Source organism: Phoxinus phoxinus, assembly GCF_949152265.1.
Source record: "Phoxinus phoxinus genome assembly, chromosome: 19".
NCBI lineage: Eukaryota > Metazoa > Chordata > Actinopteri > Cypriniformes > Leuciscidae > Phoxinus > Phoxinus phoxinus.
This window is the reverse complement of record NC_136894.1, coordinates 22,925,534-22,941,719: the sequence shown is the minus strand read 5'-3', so window position 1 is coordinate 22,941,719 and position 16,186 is coordinate 22,925,534. Positions and strand designations below refer to the sequence as shown.

The 16,186-nt window shown below is 43.1% G+C and overlaps 1 protein-coding gene across 1 annotated transcript in view; it reads left to right on the top strand.

Annotated features, from left to right (window-relative positions):
* LOC306987443 (uncharacterized protein) overlaps positions 1-16,186 on the top strand; it is a 54,471-nt gene that overhangs the window by 11,566 nt on the left and 26,719 nt on the right. Inside the window, exon 4 of the mRNA XM_079591718.1 lies at positions 3,110-3,302. Coding sequence (XP_079447844.1) covers positions 3,110-3,302 — 193 coding nt within the window. The remainder of the gene's footprint in view (positions 1-3,109; positions 3,303-16,186) is intronic.

The following is a 16,186-nucleotide window of genomic DNA, read 5'->3' as shown; positions in this document are numbered from 1 at the left end:
GTTAAACTATTTTACTGATAAAATCATCAGAGCTGACAACACAGTTCAGTGAAAGTGTGTGTCTGTACTGGTTTGAGTGAGAGAGAGCGGGAGCAAGAGAGTGCATTCCGTAGCCTACATAATAAAATTAATTTTGTCGCAAAATTGTTTACTTATTTGCTTGGTCAGTGTCCTTGTGGGTTTTGGTTCTTTTGCTGTTGTAGTCTGTAAGCTATGGAAGCTTTTTTTTCCTTCACACTTCTGACTTTTTTTTCCTCAGAATTGTGAGATATAAAGTCAGAATTGCGTGTTATAGTCAGAATTGTGATATACACTCACAAATCTGGTTTCTTTTCTCAGAACTGAGATATAAACTCGCAATTGCGTGTTATAAAATCTGAATTGTGAGATAAACTCAGGCTACCGAGTTTATATATAAAGTGTTACATAAGTTCATAACACACAATTGCAACTTTATATCATGCAATTCTGACTTTAATTCGCAATTGCGAATTTATATCTCGCAATTCTGACTTTATAACTTTTAATTGCGAGTTTATATCACGCAATTCTTAACTCTAAACTTGCAATTGTGAGAAAAAAGTCACAAATTACCTTTTTTAAGCTTCCATAGGGACCTTTGAAATAACTGAAATCATTTTGCAAAGTGACCTGAACTTTAGTGCGTTTCCCTGAAAATAATTTGAACTTTCGTCCACCAATCAGTTCAAGCAACAGCCCGTAGTATAATGTTAGTTAAAACTAAAGTGTTACCTTTTTATTTTATATAGATTTTTTTTTTTTTTTAAACACATTGATTCCTAAAATAGAAGCTGTAATTACGTATCAATTACTTTTTAATTGTATTTCTTTAGGAATCAAACCCATGACCTTGACATTGCTAGCAATATGCTTTACCACTTAGTTATGCTTCATGTTTCTTTTGTAACTCATTTTGCATCAATAAGTCATTATCGAAGCAATATCTAGCAACAAATTCCTATTACAATTTTTTTTTATTCAAATGTTTCAGTCACTTTTGAGGGGGTAGTTGGTGCATTACTTTGGGTCACACAACTGTGTATAGGCTAGTTTATCAAAACAGAGGAGCATTTGTTCATGGGGAGGCAATAAACTATCCCCCACATAAATAGATCAAATCTATCGTTGCATTGTGCAAAACACCCAGTGACATTCCACCATTGTGTGGAACTGAAGCACTACAGGGGGAACACGGAGTTAGATCAGATAGATCACCTTTCCCCTCTCGAGCAGTGATCATCCACAGCATTTTGCACCGTCATCTCCACGGACAAACAACACCTGAGCATCCAGCGGTAAAAAAAAATCACTTGACATTCATAACTAGGGCGCGTTCGTGCTGGATTCATCCTGGTAAGTTCCACTCTGCAGGTACATTTCTCCTTATCGCTGCATCTTGCAGTCTGACTGCTTCATTGAATGCGTTATTCGCCGGCGGGACGCTGTAAGTTTGGCATCGTTTAAACCGAAGCGTTTCATGCGGGGTGGAGACACTGACATTGCCGTGTTGACAGATCAGAGGGGAGGGTGAACAGCTGGATGTAAAGAGACGCGGTACCTAACCGTTATAAAGCAGTTGTTTAAAGGATGCTCGGTGTGTTTGCCGCATCGTTGAATCTGCTGAGCAATGATGACGAGAATATTTCTGCGCGCGATGATGATATGCGCCTCTGCAACGCGCTGACATTTTTTATAACAACGGTTAAATTTACAGCGCACGTGAAACGTAAACAAAGACAGTGTTTTCTGTCATTATAATAAGATGGCTTGATAGTCGTTAGTAGTGCGTTTGTCCTGGTCGTAGGTCGAACATGACAGTGTCCTTGTTAGTAATGTTGGCTAAATATAACACTAGGCTACTAAACGTGTGGTGGACACACAAACTCGTTATTTTATAGAATAGTTGTCCAAACTATATAAAACAAATGACGTGTGTGGGTGTTTAATTTATGTAGACTATAGGCCTAATTTGGGGTCAGTATAAGTTTTTCTTATGTTTTTGAAAAAAAACAGCATTTATTTGAAATATAAATATTTTGTAACGTTATTGTTAGTAATTTAATGCTGCAATGCATTTACAATGCAATCCTTGCTGAATGAAAATGTTCATTAGGCTACTTACTAAATAATCTCACCCTAAACCTTTGAAGGGTATGGTATTGTGTAACGAATTTATTTATGAGGAAAAAAAACACTTAGCAGTTTTGTAAATAAATTCATGCATAGGCAGAAAACAATAATTTTAAGCATTTGAGCACATGTTTTTAGAATAATGTAGAATATAAATTCAATAAAATGTATGTCCAAACTGGTAGGTTATATGCATTACCATCTAATACAAGCACTGTAACATGATAGTGTCATGGTACTCTTGTAAGGGTTGTATTAATCTGTGCTTGTGTATGAAGAAGTGTATGCCGGAAATATTTAGAAAAGAATATCAAAAGAAAAGAATGTAGGTCCAGGCTTTTCACATTCATTACAGGACAACAAAGTTCACAGAAGTTGTGCCAGCTGACTTTGTAACCTCTCTAAATCACCGCCCTGCACTTTACTCCTGTCTGAAGTCTATTCAGATCCACTAACAATAATGACATTCATTTTCTTACTCAGGGGCCACTGAAACATGCTCTTAAACACCTTCATGTTGCCTTAGTAACTATTGAGTAATCAATTACCCTCAAATCAGTCTCCGACAAGGTTTTCCGCCCTCTTCAGGAAAGCGAGCAGAAACTTCCTGATTCCTTGTTTAATTAACATTGATTATATTCACAGAGTTCACTGTTCCATACTGTAAATAGGCTTAGCATTATACAAAATTATGTATTTATTGCACCGTTATGGTGTAGTCTCTTAAGATTTTATTAATAAATATTAAACATTATTAAACATTCTGATGATATGCTGTGATATGCTTTGCAGTGTCTTCCAGTGACCCTAAACAGCCAGCAGTTGTCTAAAGACGTGCTCCAAAATGTAGAACTGAAACCTCTATATCCTCCTGAGGAGCGTCAGCTCTCTGCTGTTGCATTGTGTACTAATGTTGAATCATCTCTAACGCTCACGTTTACCGTCTCACCGTTCCCAGGTCATGTCAGGGGGTCGCCGGCGGATACTGGAGCGGTCTGCATCGGAGGAGAGTGCGAGTGACCTGTGCTCCTCACCTTTTCCCGGAGACACCTTACCATGGAACCTCCCTAAACACCAGCGCGTCAAACGCTCCAAATCTGCCTCCGGAGATGTCCTGGACGCCGCAGAGAGAGCGGTCATCCGTATTGCAGGTATGGTTTTGACATTTTAAGCCAAGAAACTTGGAAAGACAAGAGTTTAATTCGTTTTAAAGAGTCTTGATTTTGTCTTGATTCTTTTTGGGGGTCTACTAGGTTTTCATGCTTGAATGTGTAAAAACATCTTCCACATTTTTTTGTACCTTATTGCAGCACCTCTTTTCCCAGTCTGTCAGTAATGCTCTGTTCAGTTCCTGTCTCTATGAAGCATCTCCCTTCGAAAAGCACAATGCACTCGGGTTGGTCATCAGTTCCAGTATGTTGTGATATGTCAACCTCTCCTCCGAGCATGTTTCGGAAATGTCACACTCCTTAACCGTGTGTTTCAACACACCACTAGCACAACTCAACCAGGCCTCACCTCTTCTTTTGTTTTGCTTATGGCTTGGACTGGAATTATTTAAATGAGGAATATTGTGACGTGTATGTTCCCAGAAGAAAACTCAAGACTACAATTGACCGTTCGCAAAGACCCGCCCCCCTTAGTTACTGTCGCTATGTCCGACAAGCTACGCCGCTCTCACGCCACACCATGTTCTCACGCAGTGAAAAATACATTGCGGAGCAGAGAGGACACTGACAACGCGCTGACAGACAGGACAGACCAGCTTACTTTTCGGTTACTTTTGATATTAAACATATTAAACAAAGTCTCACCTTTCAAATTTGGTCATTTTTTAAAAGAAATTGAAACCATAAATACCGTTTTGTGTCTCTTTAATGTGCCTGACAGATCGCTGTAGAGCCTCAGTTAAAGCTGCTCGTGAACCGATCATCTCTTCCTTCTAGTTTATTTATAGCATCAAATAAACATGAATGAACATAAGAAGGAATGTTGTTTTAACGGCGGAAAGGCGTCAGTACACTCTGTTTTTCAAGTTCAAATTCTCCCATGTTAATCTACTAACTCTCCTAACTGCTTTGTCGGACAAAATGGCGGATGGCGAAGTATGATTGGTCAGATCACCTGTCAATCAAGCTCCCTGCGAAGGGCCAATTGAGGCGTTTCAGGGAATTCAGAAACAGTTCTAACTGATGTAGAGAATAACTTAGGTTGGAGTGGACTTTGCTTTGTAGCTTTGCAGACCTTTTTCATGCTCAAACAGCAACATTACACTATAAAGAAAGTTGAAAGTATAAAACAGCATTATAGGTCATCTGTGTTTTTTAGATGCAGCAAAAAGCCTCTTGCAAGTTGCAACTATAGCATAGTCTACTATAATATAATACTGTAAAATTTACACAGAAGTCACTTTCAAACCAAGCATCTTTCCGCTGGTAAACGCAGCAAATCTGCATGACCAACTTAAACCCGTTGCAAAATCAATGCAAAATTCCCAATTACTAAACTTTGCAAGTGAAAATTCACAGAACAATGGTAAATGTGAACATACCTTAGTCAGAGTACATGGCGACTTTTTAAATTGCAGTCTATGTAGAAGATGCTCTTTAATGCAAGGTGATACAATGTACCTTGATACCTTTTTAAATCACACAGAAATGACAGCATTTAAACTTCACCACATGACACATTCTCTAGCAAGCCTTTTAAAGTTTGTCTATAATTCCCCCGGTTGCTTTTACATCTAAACTTCTATATCTAGCTTTTACTTGTAACCATAGTCAGTCACTCAAAAATATTTACAGATGGATAAAGAGTGGCAGAGGCTTCGCTAACTGTATTTGCCTGTGGGCTTAAATGTGTTCGTGTAGACAAATACAGCGTTTTGTATCATACACACAAGCCTAGAGTCCACTTTGCGCAAGGAGTATTACTTGCTTGGCAGGTGTCTGATGAGCCGTTGAAGTTCCGTGTAAAAGACTTGCTTCTGGTTTCTTCTGTTTGCTTAAAAATAGCTTTTTCCGTATTGTGTGTGTGTCATTAGATGGAGAACTACCAAACCTTTTCAGGATATTGTTAACTATTGGCTTGGATGGCATTCTGGATATCCTGTACTTGCAGGTTGTATATTCAAGTAGAACATTTATTTCAGAAAAGCACATTCAGAGGCATGTTACAGTCTGCTTTTCTTTTGTTCATTAAAAAGCTGCTTGTGTATCTGGTAACCTGCAGCAAGTCTGTTTCCTATGTGACACTGTCATGCTGCAATAGGTCTGATGCAGCAGTCATTCTGTGTGTGAGTGCGTAACACACCATACACACTCGCACAATATTAGGCAAGGGTGTGGTCGGAAGACTGCAGTGCTCTTATCTCATATAGTTCCTCTGATCTGCATCATGCACGCTTAGGGAAGATTCTTACACTATTAAGTAGGCTAGCTTATTACGTTCCTCCTTTGTGCCATAAATATTTTAAAGGGATAGTTCACTTTAAAATGAAAATTCTGTCATCATATACTCACCCTCAAGTTGTTTCAAACCTGTATGAATTTCTGTCTTCTGCTGAACACAAAGGAAGATATTTTGAAAAATGTCAGTAACCAAACAGTTACCAGTTCTCATTGACTTCCATAGTATTTTTTTTTCCTACTATGGAAGTCAATGGGAACTGGTAACTGTTTGGTTACTGACATTGTTTTTAAATAGCTTCCTTTGTGTTCAGCAGAAGACAGAAATTCATACAGGTTCGAAACAACTTGAGGGTGAGTATATGATGACAGAATTTTCATTTTAAAGTGAACTATCCCTTTAAGTGGAGAATTTTCTTCTGATTCACTGACATCTTTATCTTACTGTTGAAAACAGGATGCTGATGTATAGTCTGGATGAACCATATCTCCAGTCTTTCACACGTAGACCTTGAGTGTTTTGAGACTGTTTCAGGAAACTTTAAAGCATTTAACGTTCGTGCATTTGGCTCACATTTTTCCAAAGTTACTTTCAGTGCATTAAGCGATGACATTTCATTTTTCCATGACTTTGGTGTTGCTAGTGCCTTCCTTGCTCTTACCAGAGTTTTCATTTTTCTTGCAGACATGACCATGTTTCTAGTAATAATCACATTTATCCACAAAGTAGATTACCACAGGATGTTTGGATAATATTCCAAGTTTGATCTGCACTTGGCTGCCATCCTGTGGTAGTAAATTATTGCTGTGGAAATTAGTGAGTCAGCATCTCTGCTTGCTCAGCTCATTTCAATTCATTGTAGAGCTGCACAATTATGACAAAACTTTCCTTGACATTGCAATCACAATTATTAATATTGATTCAATTAATCACAGTAGCCTTTATTCTAACTTCAGTTATTTGTCAGATTTTTTCCAGATATTGTCAAGACATGCATCCATTTTTTAGGGACTAGGAATACTTAAATAACAAAATCAAAATATTAGATTTATAATGATGAAATGCATGATACTTTGCATCTGAGTCTGAATACACAAATTTAATTTGTGACTCTCAGCTCCTTATATTTTTAACTCCAGATCCGAAGTTTCCGTCCCATTGCAGGGGCCAGGTTTCACACAATTGCCTCTGGCTAGTTTGAGCCCTGCAGAATGCTCTAGAATTTCTGGAATTTGTGTAGACACCGGAGGAAGGCTTGAGGGGTGTTTTTTTATGGGTTTCATGGGCAGGCAAGCATAACACACTCTGACACTAAACTGACAGGATGACAGGGAGTTATAGTTACCAGACACAATAAAATAAATCCAACCCAAGGCGTTATAGTATATTGTATATGGCTGTTATATTTTTCATGTATATTTTGAATGCAACTTTTATTTTCAGTAGTATAGTTAAAATAGTCTTTTTAAAATGCAAAAATGCATGTTTTAATCATTCCTATGAGGTGTTGAGGGATGGAATTCAGCATATGAACTTCAACACATCCAATTTGTCCTTGGTACCATTACTGCACAGCACAAACTGACTATCAGTTACTCCTCACTGAAACTACTGGCATGTTGAAGATCTCCAGACGATTGCATTTATGTCATTAATTAAGAATTCAACCAACCCATGCAATTGCAACATGATGTATCTGCTATAAGAAGCTTGTACTATTTTTTTTTTTTATTTGCTGCTGAAAAATGTCAGATGGTTGTCTCCAAAAAACATTCTTGGGAAAATCTGTAACGTTTTAGACGGCACACCATGAATCAATTATTCACGATTAACTATAAATAGCATACTGAAGTTGATTCCACATACTTCCAGACCTCAAAAAAATCTAGTGAATTATTCACAGATAGTTCTGATAGTCAAGCATCCACAGTAACTTCCCATATCTCATTGTTATCTTTACATTTCACACACAGATAATGTGCAAGAGTCCAGAAGCAGATCTGAGGGATATCAGTGGAGACTATCCGTTTTGATCTATATACCGATTTTGTTATGAGCTAAAGTCCAGGTTAAGTGCCTTGATTCAAGTGTATTGTTTATTTCTTATGTTAGACGATGACAGAAAAGTAGATTGTGGCAGTTCATTCGTTCTAATGCCAAATATTTTATATTTTATATTTTATGTAGCCCCCAAATGTCAGTCCTACTGCAACCACATGGTGTCAGTAGTTCAAGCTAAAACATCTGAGAAATGTTTTAGATTACTCTTTTTTTTTTTTGTTGCTCATACAGGGTTTCCTGCAAGCATTCTTTTTCCTTTAAAGTCCAATAGTTTAGACTGAGTTTGAGTGATACCGATCATGTAGACCAAGATGAAAAGCTCATTAGGCCAAAAGACATCTGTCCTGCTGCTGCAATGTAGAAACTCAAGACATTAGTGTCATGCCTTTATTGATTATCTGATTTTGAAGACATGAAAAGCTAACTGTGGTATGTCAATGTAAATGTGTAGAATTTAATGCTGCTATTCTTTGGTTCTCATGATAGACACATGTTGGTTCTTTTAATGTCCAGTAAGCAACCATCCAAAATACCCTAGCAACTGCATAGCAACACACTAAAAACAACTCAACGTTTTAGTAACTGCATTGCAATGTCCTGGCAAACCAACAACACATTAGCATCATGGCGGAGAGCAGTGTTGCCAGATTGGAAATGTCCAATTATCGTACCAGAAGCTCAAATTATCGTATTTGGAAGAAAATGATCGTACTTACCTGGATCCACCAACTTTTTGACAGGACCTGCAAATTACCGTACTCTATTGCTAAATTATCAACCTCAACTGACTTAAGCATCGCGGCAGGAACGTTACCTTCCTGCTTGTGAGAGAGAGTCATTCTCCACGATGATTGGCCGAGAAGACGTAACATGATATGAGATGGAAGACGTGTAATACCACGTTCTCCTCACAATCATGACGGTAGACGTAGGATCTACAGCTAGATCAATAAGTACAGAAGCCTTATGATTACAACGACCATTATTTGAAGTGTCACAATTTTCAGAAATTATATTGTACATCGGATAAAAATATAGTACAAATACGATAATTACAGTACGTCTGACAACACTGGCGGAGAGTTTTGTGCTACCAACAGTTTTCTTCAGAAAATGTAAAAACTTGGTTTATTTTTGTTTCTGCACATATTTCAGCTGCTTTGATAAATAAACCAGCTGTTAAAGTGTCATTTGAACAGAATCCATAAATATGTTGGACCATGTTTTGCATCTTTTTAAGGCATATCCAGCTCCCTTAGTTCTTGACAGATTAATCACATAACTTTATTTTCATTCCACATTTGGCAAAGGTGTTCAGAGCACATATATCAGACATGATTCAATTATTTCCGAAGAATTTATTACATGCACACATCTCCAGAAAAGCTATACAAATAAATGTATTTTCTTGAAAATATACTTCGTTCTCTTTTATGAGGGTGTGCAAAATAATCTGTATTTATATCTGCCAAAATATTTGCAGTAGTTTGAGAAAGAGCTTCTCAGTGACATTAAAAATGTCAAAAACTGACAAGCATTATCCAGGATATTAGAAAAGAGCTGACAGGTTGATGCATTGTGGCCACCTTGGGAATGCTCGTAACAGGGCACATCTGGTGTAGGGGATTTCTCATGGTAAGGGGTGGGGTTTGCCCCCTTGAGACCGTTTGGGGGGGGGGGGGGGGGGGGGGGTTAAGATGGATGGCTGCGAACGTGTAGCCGCTACCAGCTTGAATTTTTTATTTTAATTTTCTTTGAAAGGGGCAAAGGAAAGACAGCAGAACTGCATCTCACACCCACTTCATTCTTTAAAAGCTAATTGCTTTTTAAAGTGATAAAAGTTCAGTTCCTCCCCCTCATCCTCATTCTCAGGAAGCTTTTCCATTTCCTCCTGAGATAGACTGTAGGACACACTTCATACAAAAGAGCTTTATTTCCTTCTCTCCTTCCCACTCGCTCTCTCTCAACTTCATTTAATCATCACCGTCACTCTCTTAAAACACACACACACACACACACACACACACACACACACACACACACACACACACACACACACACACACACAGACACAGACACAGACACACACACACACACACACACACACAGACACATACACACGGACACACACACACGTTTGCTGGGTTTCTAGGGTGTTCCCTTTCGAAGGGAACTCAACAATACGTCATCGACGCTATGGGGAAACGCCTCAGGCGTGACAGGTGTCTGAAATCACAATCAAATCACGGCAATCACATTGACCGGCGACAGCCCGTGAATCATTAACGTGAATGATTAACGTGCGACCTGGAAGTATATAAGGGCGCCTTGCAAACATGACAAATCATCCTTTTCGTCTTCAGGGACTGTTTTGTCTGTAACCGCTTTTGAAAATCAGGTATTTATGAAATGCACTGAGAAGGCTGAGTGTTTTCAACTGTGCTTTTTCTGTCTGGGAAGGAAGAGCGCGCACAGGCAGTTCTTGAGGGAACTGCCTGTACAATTGCGAGCGTTTTTCTTTGAGAACGCTCCGATCTCGTCTGACCCTCTCCTTGAGAGAAGAGGGCTCAGCGTCTGGGTGTAAAAAAAAAAAAAAAAAAAAAAAGGGATCCCAGATGAAGCCCGCCGATCGCCTTGAGAGGGGTATATTCCTCTCAGGCGATGCGGCGGTTGACGAGATTAAGCAGTGAGTGCTTTTCCGGACAAACAGGAGATGGCTGATGAGGGTGGTGATAATCAATCTTCTCAGCCACCCTGCCCCGTGTATGCTGAACTGGTGGTTTTATGGTAACGTTAGGGGAAAAATCGCTCACTATGAGAGCGTTTTTTCCCCAGTCATAAAACCACTAGCTCAGGTGAGCCTTTCATTTCTTCCCGATCTCATACTGAGATCAAGAGGACATGGAAGAACCCATACTCTGCCCGTGTCCACCGACATCAGCGGGCTAGTCTCACTGATGTTGAGGTGATAGGAGAGCATGGGTATGTGTCGATGCCGCCCATTGACGAGACGTTTGCAACTATCTCGTGTCTGGACAGGCGTCTACACTGAGAGCTCAAACCCTGCCAGTTGAATGGCAGAGCATACACGCCAGCGGGTCAGGCCGGTGCTACCCTGCACATCATGGCGGTGTTGCAGGTACACCAGGCCAATCTGCTGGGGGATCTCGTCCAGGGGGTGGGGCCCCTGAGGCGGTTACTGAGCTGCGCCACGGAGTGAACCTGGCCGACATCAGGGAGAAGAGAGAAATTCTTTCTCCTCGATTCGCTGCTTTCGCCCTCTGAGCTTTTTGGCACCTCCGTGTAGGCGGTGGCTGGAAAGTTCAGAGAGGCGAGGGCGCGCTCAGCTGTATTAGGACAAATACATACCGCTGAGATCCGTATCCACACCCAGACAGACGGGAGAGCCTGGCCCATCATGGTCCGGGGACCTTAGACAGGGCCAGAGAGCCAGTGTCGCCTCTCGTGCGCCTCCTCCGTGGAGGAGTAGATCGCTGTAGAGGTGCAACTCCCGCAAGAAGAGGGATCTGAGGGAGGTGATCCAGCACGATTGCACACAGCATCGGCATGGATCACCTCCCCCTGAGGGCGTGATTATATCTTAGCCCTCTCCTCTCTTCCCCGACTCCCCAGACGCTTTCTACATCAGGCCTGAGGCTGGGCTCATGGTTAGAACAATGTTCTGTTGGCCTGCCTCTGCTTGGTTAGGAGAGTGCCTCTTTCAGGCATGTAAAGGTGGTAGACCCCATGTTCATAAAGAACTGTCTGGTAAGTCTTCACTTCGCACGCCGCAGGTGAGCTGAGTGGTCTTCTTTAAGAGTAATTTTGTGTGCAACTAACACTAAAATTTATCTCTCTACAGACCTCGTTCCCTGTATAGAGCTATGGGGTCATGTAAGGTACATTTTTGGATTATTAGGGCCCTGAAGTCCCCCTTTAGGTGGCTAGAACGACTATCTTAGCCCTCGGGCTGTTAGCCACCTCAGGGTAGAGTAGTTGGTCTCCCTCCCCTAGGATTTTCATCTTGGAGTATAGACTGACGCTAGTGCTTCAGATAGATCTTATGTCCGGTCCATGGGACCGTCTGACTTCCTTCCTGAGTACATCGCCCCCTTGAGCTCTGTTTGGGTTTTCAGTGGGCTGAGCGATTCTGCAGCCAGTTGTATGAAATAATAACTATTTTTCTAGTAAGGCTGTGGCTCCTCCGAGCCCTCAGGTAGATCTATGCTTGCAGGCTGGCCCTCACCAGGGCCGCCTCTGTAGCTGGCCTAGGCTGTGCCAGGGATAGTGGAGGCGCTCTGCTTAAGCATTTCTGCCTCTGAACCTTCACTGTGTGAATATAGGTTCCTAGCATCCCTGTATTACAGCCTCCTCCAATGGGAGTCGTTAGGCCAAGGCCCGCCCCCTTCTCTGCATTCTGGGGCGACAAGTGTAATGCAGCGTGGTGCAGAGGCATGGTTTATAAAGATCCTGGGTTAGGCCTCAAATAGGCCTCCCCGGTACAATGTGTCATTATTGAGCAGGGTTAGGCCGCCTTTCGCCTCACGAAGAGGCTGGGTCTGTCTGCCCGACCCTGCCGTGCAGAACTAGCATACGGATATGGGCTGCCAGTAAATGCTTCACTCACCTCGCTGAGCTACTGCTCAAGCGTCGGGTTCTAGGTGGTTGGCTCACAAACAAGCCCCACTCCCCTAGGTTGGGCACAGATACTTTTTCTGTCACCCCTAGAGCCACTGGCGGGCCCGCACCCTGGTAAACCTCAGGGTGAGGTGGAGAGTATTCCCCTGTGATACAGGGCAGGTCTGAGTCCTTCACTTTCAGTTCTGTATTATCCTACCTCGCACCACTATGGCTCGGGTTGAGCGGAAAGTTCGCTCCCCTGAAGCCAGAGCATTGCCATGAGCTGACGCCCATGCTTACAGATGGTAGGCCCCTGGCTCTGGGGCCTCCATTGAGGCAGAGTGGCGTATGTTGTACTCCCCTTGCTCAAAGGGTGCTAGCGCTTTTGCTGAGTACACTGCCATGGGCAATGTGATTAGGTACCAGAATGCTGTAGGCGCTGTGTAAACAGCTTATCTGCCAACGAAGGCTGCGCCATTAGGTAGTAGGCCTCAGCAGGCCTCCTGTATGGGCAGCCCCCAAGTGGGCGCTGTAGGCCAGCTCACTTCAAAAAAGTGTTGCTGGCCTTGGTGGTTCGGGCAGTTGACTCACTGATGGGTAGTAGGCCCTAAACAGGCCTCCTCGGAAGTGAGTCCCAACATTGTGGGACTTACTTGTTGGTGTGGTATGATTCCCAACAGTGTACCTTTGGAGCAGATTGACTTGCTGTCAGCTAGTAGGCCCAACCAGGCCTCCCTGATAGGCGAGTCCCCAGTGGGCTGGCCTTAGCAGGCCGCCTTCGAACCGTCACCCAGATTCAGGGCTCATAGCTACCAGTTGTTTAAGATTACTTTCAGGTAGTAGGCCTCCTCAGGCCTCCCTGAAGGTGAATTCCCACTTACGGTGGCTATCAGGTAGTAGGCCTTACCAGGCCTCCCTGTAGGCAAGCCCAAAGGACAGGCAACTGGACAGCTAGCCTGACCTACTATCAGGTAGTAGGCCTCACCGGGCCTCCCTGAAGGCATGTTCTCACGTAATGTGATTATCAGGTGGTAGGCCGCTAACCGGGCCTCCCTGAATGTGAGCTCCCAAGTATTGTGGCTGTCAGGTAGTAGGCCTCACCAGGCCTCCCTGAAGGTAGTTCCCACATACTGTGGTTATCAGGTTACAGGCCTCACCAGGCCTTCCTGGTCATGAGCTCCCACATGCTGGGGTTATCAGGTAGTAGGCCTCACCAGGCCTCCCTGAAGGTGAGTTCCCTCATACTGTGGTTATCAGGTTACAGGCCTCACCAGGCCTTCCTGGTTATGAGTCTCCACATGTCAGGTTACGGGCCTCACCCGGCCTTCCTGAATGTGGGCTCCCACATATTGTGGTTATTAGGTTACAGGCCTCATCCGGCCTTCCTGGTTTTGAGCTCCCACACACTGTGGTCGCTAGGTTACAGGCCTCACCAGGCCTTCCTGGTCATGAGAGCTCCCACATACTGTGGTTATCAGGTTACAGGCCTCACCAGGCCTTCCTGGTCATGAGAGCTCCCACATACTGGGGTTATCAGGTGACAGGCCTCACCAGGCCTTCCTGGTTATGAGCTCCCACATACTGTGGTTATCAGGTTACAGGCCTCACCAGGCCTTCCTGGTCATGAGCTCCCACATACTGGGGTTATCAGGTTACAGGCCTCACCAGGCCTTCCTGAATATGAGCTCCCACATACTGTGGTTATCAGGTAGTAGGCCTCGCCAGGCCTCCCTGTGAGTGGTTCCCCAACGATGCTGGGTTCTGGAAGCTAGTGGCCGCCTGCTATCAGTTCAGCTGGCCTTATTAGGCTGTTGCTAAAAGCGAGCTCGTGCCCTGGCTCAACTAAAGTGTTCATCCTCTGCTTCTGGTTCCCTCCCGGAACTTCTTACTCTGCCTACAGCCTGGTTTCCTACCAGTCGGTCCATTGCTCCCCTCACTGAGGGTCACTATGAGTGTTGGACTTTTGAGTCTGGTCAGACGGTTGTAGGCCTCTCGTGAGGCCTCCCAGTTAGATCAGCCCCTTAGGCCTTCACAGGCCTCCTCAGTGTTTCAAACACAAACACTGGGTAGATCCGTGGATCGAGTAGAGAAACTCCCCTCTCTAGCAAGGGTTTAAAGCACTATGCTGAGTCATACTCTCCGGGATATCCCGTCTCTGAGATCCGGCCTGAGGTTCACTGCCAGCTTCGCAGTCCCTCGGGTTGGATGCTTTACCTAAGGCAAATGTCCAGAGGCTCTGTCTCCGGACAGACAGGAATTTGGCCAGACTGAAGTGTCCGACGTAGTGACACCAGGTCAGGCCGTCCTGGTGGCATTTCGGGTGGTATATTCCCCCGTATAGTGACTGGCTGGGGTTCCCTCGGGTTCCCTAGCCACATTCCCTAGAAGGGACCCCTTCTAATTTGAAGTTGTGGTCCTAGGCCTTTGAGCAGGCCCAGGTAGGCCTTCGGATTACATATTTGGAGTTCCTCCTGCTAGGCTTATAGCTTGGGCTATGACCGTAGGGAATGCTGTCACTGACAGCCCAGTGTGACCTGAGGGTGAGTGGTTCTTGCATTTCATTTTGAATTTGCTGGTTCTGACAGTTGTCACTGCCTCCTGGCATGCACTCCCCTCAGCATGGCGGAGTGGGTATATCGTTCCCCATAGCGTCGATGACGTATTGTTGAGTTCCCTTCGAAAGGGAACGTCTCAGGTTACAACTGTAACCTATGTTCCCTGAGAACAGGGAACGAGACAATACGTCTCCCTGCCATGCCTCGGGGCCTGCCTACCAAACAGTCCCTTCAGACGAAGGATGATTTGTCATGTTTGCAAGGCGCCCTTATATACTTCCAGGTCGCACGTTAATCATTCACGTTAATGATTCACGGGCTGTCGCCGGTCAATGTGATTGCCGTGATTTGATTGTGATTTCAGACACCTGTCACGCCTGAGGCGTTTCCCCATAGCGTCGATGACGTATTGTCTCGTTCCCTGTTCTCAGGGAACATAGGTTACAGTTGTAACCTGAGACGTTTTTGGTTGTGCTAAGTGCTTTCTGGGTGTTATGGGTTGTTGCTAGGTTGATTTGAGGTTGTTTCTAGGTGGTCTTAGGGTGTTTATGTGGTTACTAGGGCATTGCCATATGGTTTACAATGAGTTCTGGGTTGTTTCTGAATGCGTTCTTGGGTATTCTGGGTAGTTGCTAGTATTTTGTCAAACGTACTGTAACTTTGGTATCAAGCCGATAATGTAATATAAATTAAAAAAATAACGCCTCAAACCTTTTTGCAAGACTGCTATCACTGAGTATCTGGTCAATTCGGTAGCCACTGATAGGTAGAAGCTACATGCTGTTTTAATGTATGACGGCTACATGCCATTTTAATGTGTTATTTACTTATAATTTGTATTATTTTGATTAATAATTAATTCATTTGATTTTTATTTGATTTTAAAATCATTAAATATTTCCAACCGTTTTTGCTGTAATAAATGTATATTACATTTTCCTAGTATTAGTGCCAAGTGCCAACTACTGAAATTTTGGCATCGTGACTGACGTGACAACACTAGTTGCTAGGGTATCCTTGTTCCAATGTTTTTTTTTTTTTTTATACAGGGTGTTTTAAGTGGCCAGTAGTTGGTTTTTAGGGTGTTCTGGATTGTTGCCGAGTGGTTTCTAGAGCATTCTGGGTGGTTTCTTGGGTGTTGCTAGGTGGCTTTTAGGGTGTTTTGGGTTGTTGCTTACTGGTCCATTAACTGTTTTATCATCTGGCAGGTGTGAACTGTTAGTCTGAACATTTATAAAAGTTGTAACTTGCAACTCCATGATTCAAAGTGTTTTTCATGTGGAGGATGATGAGAAATATTGATGCTTGCTGTAGCAAACACCATTATTAAAGGATTTGTTTTGGTCAGTTTCTTATTATTATTATTATTATTATTATATCTTATTAAGATA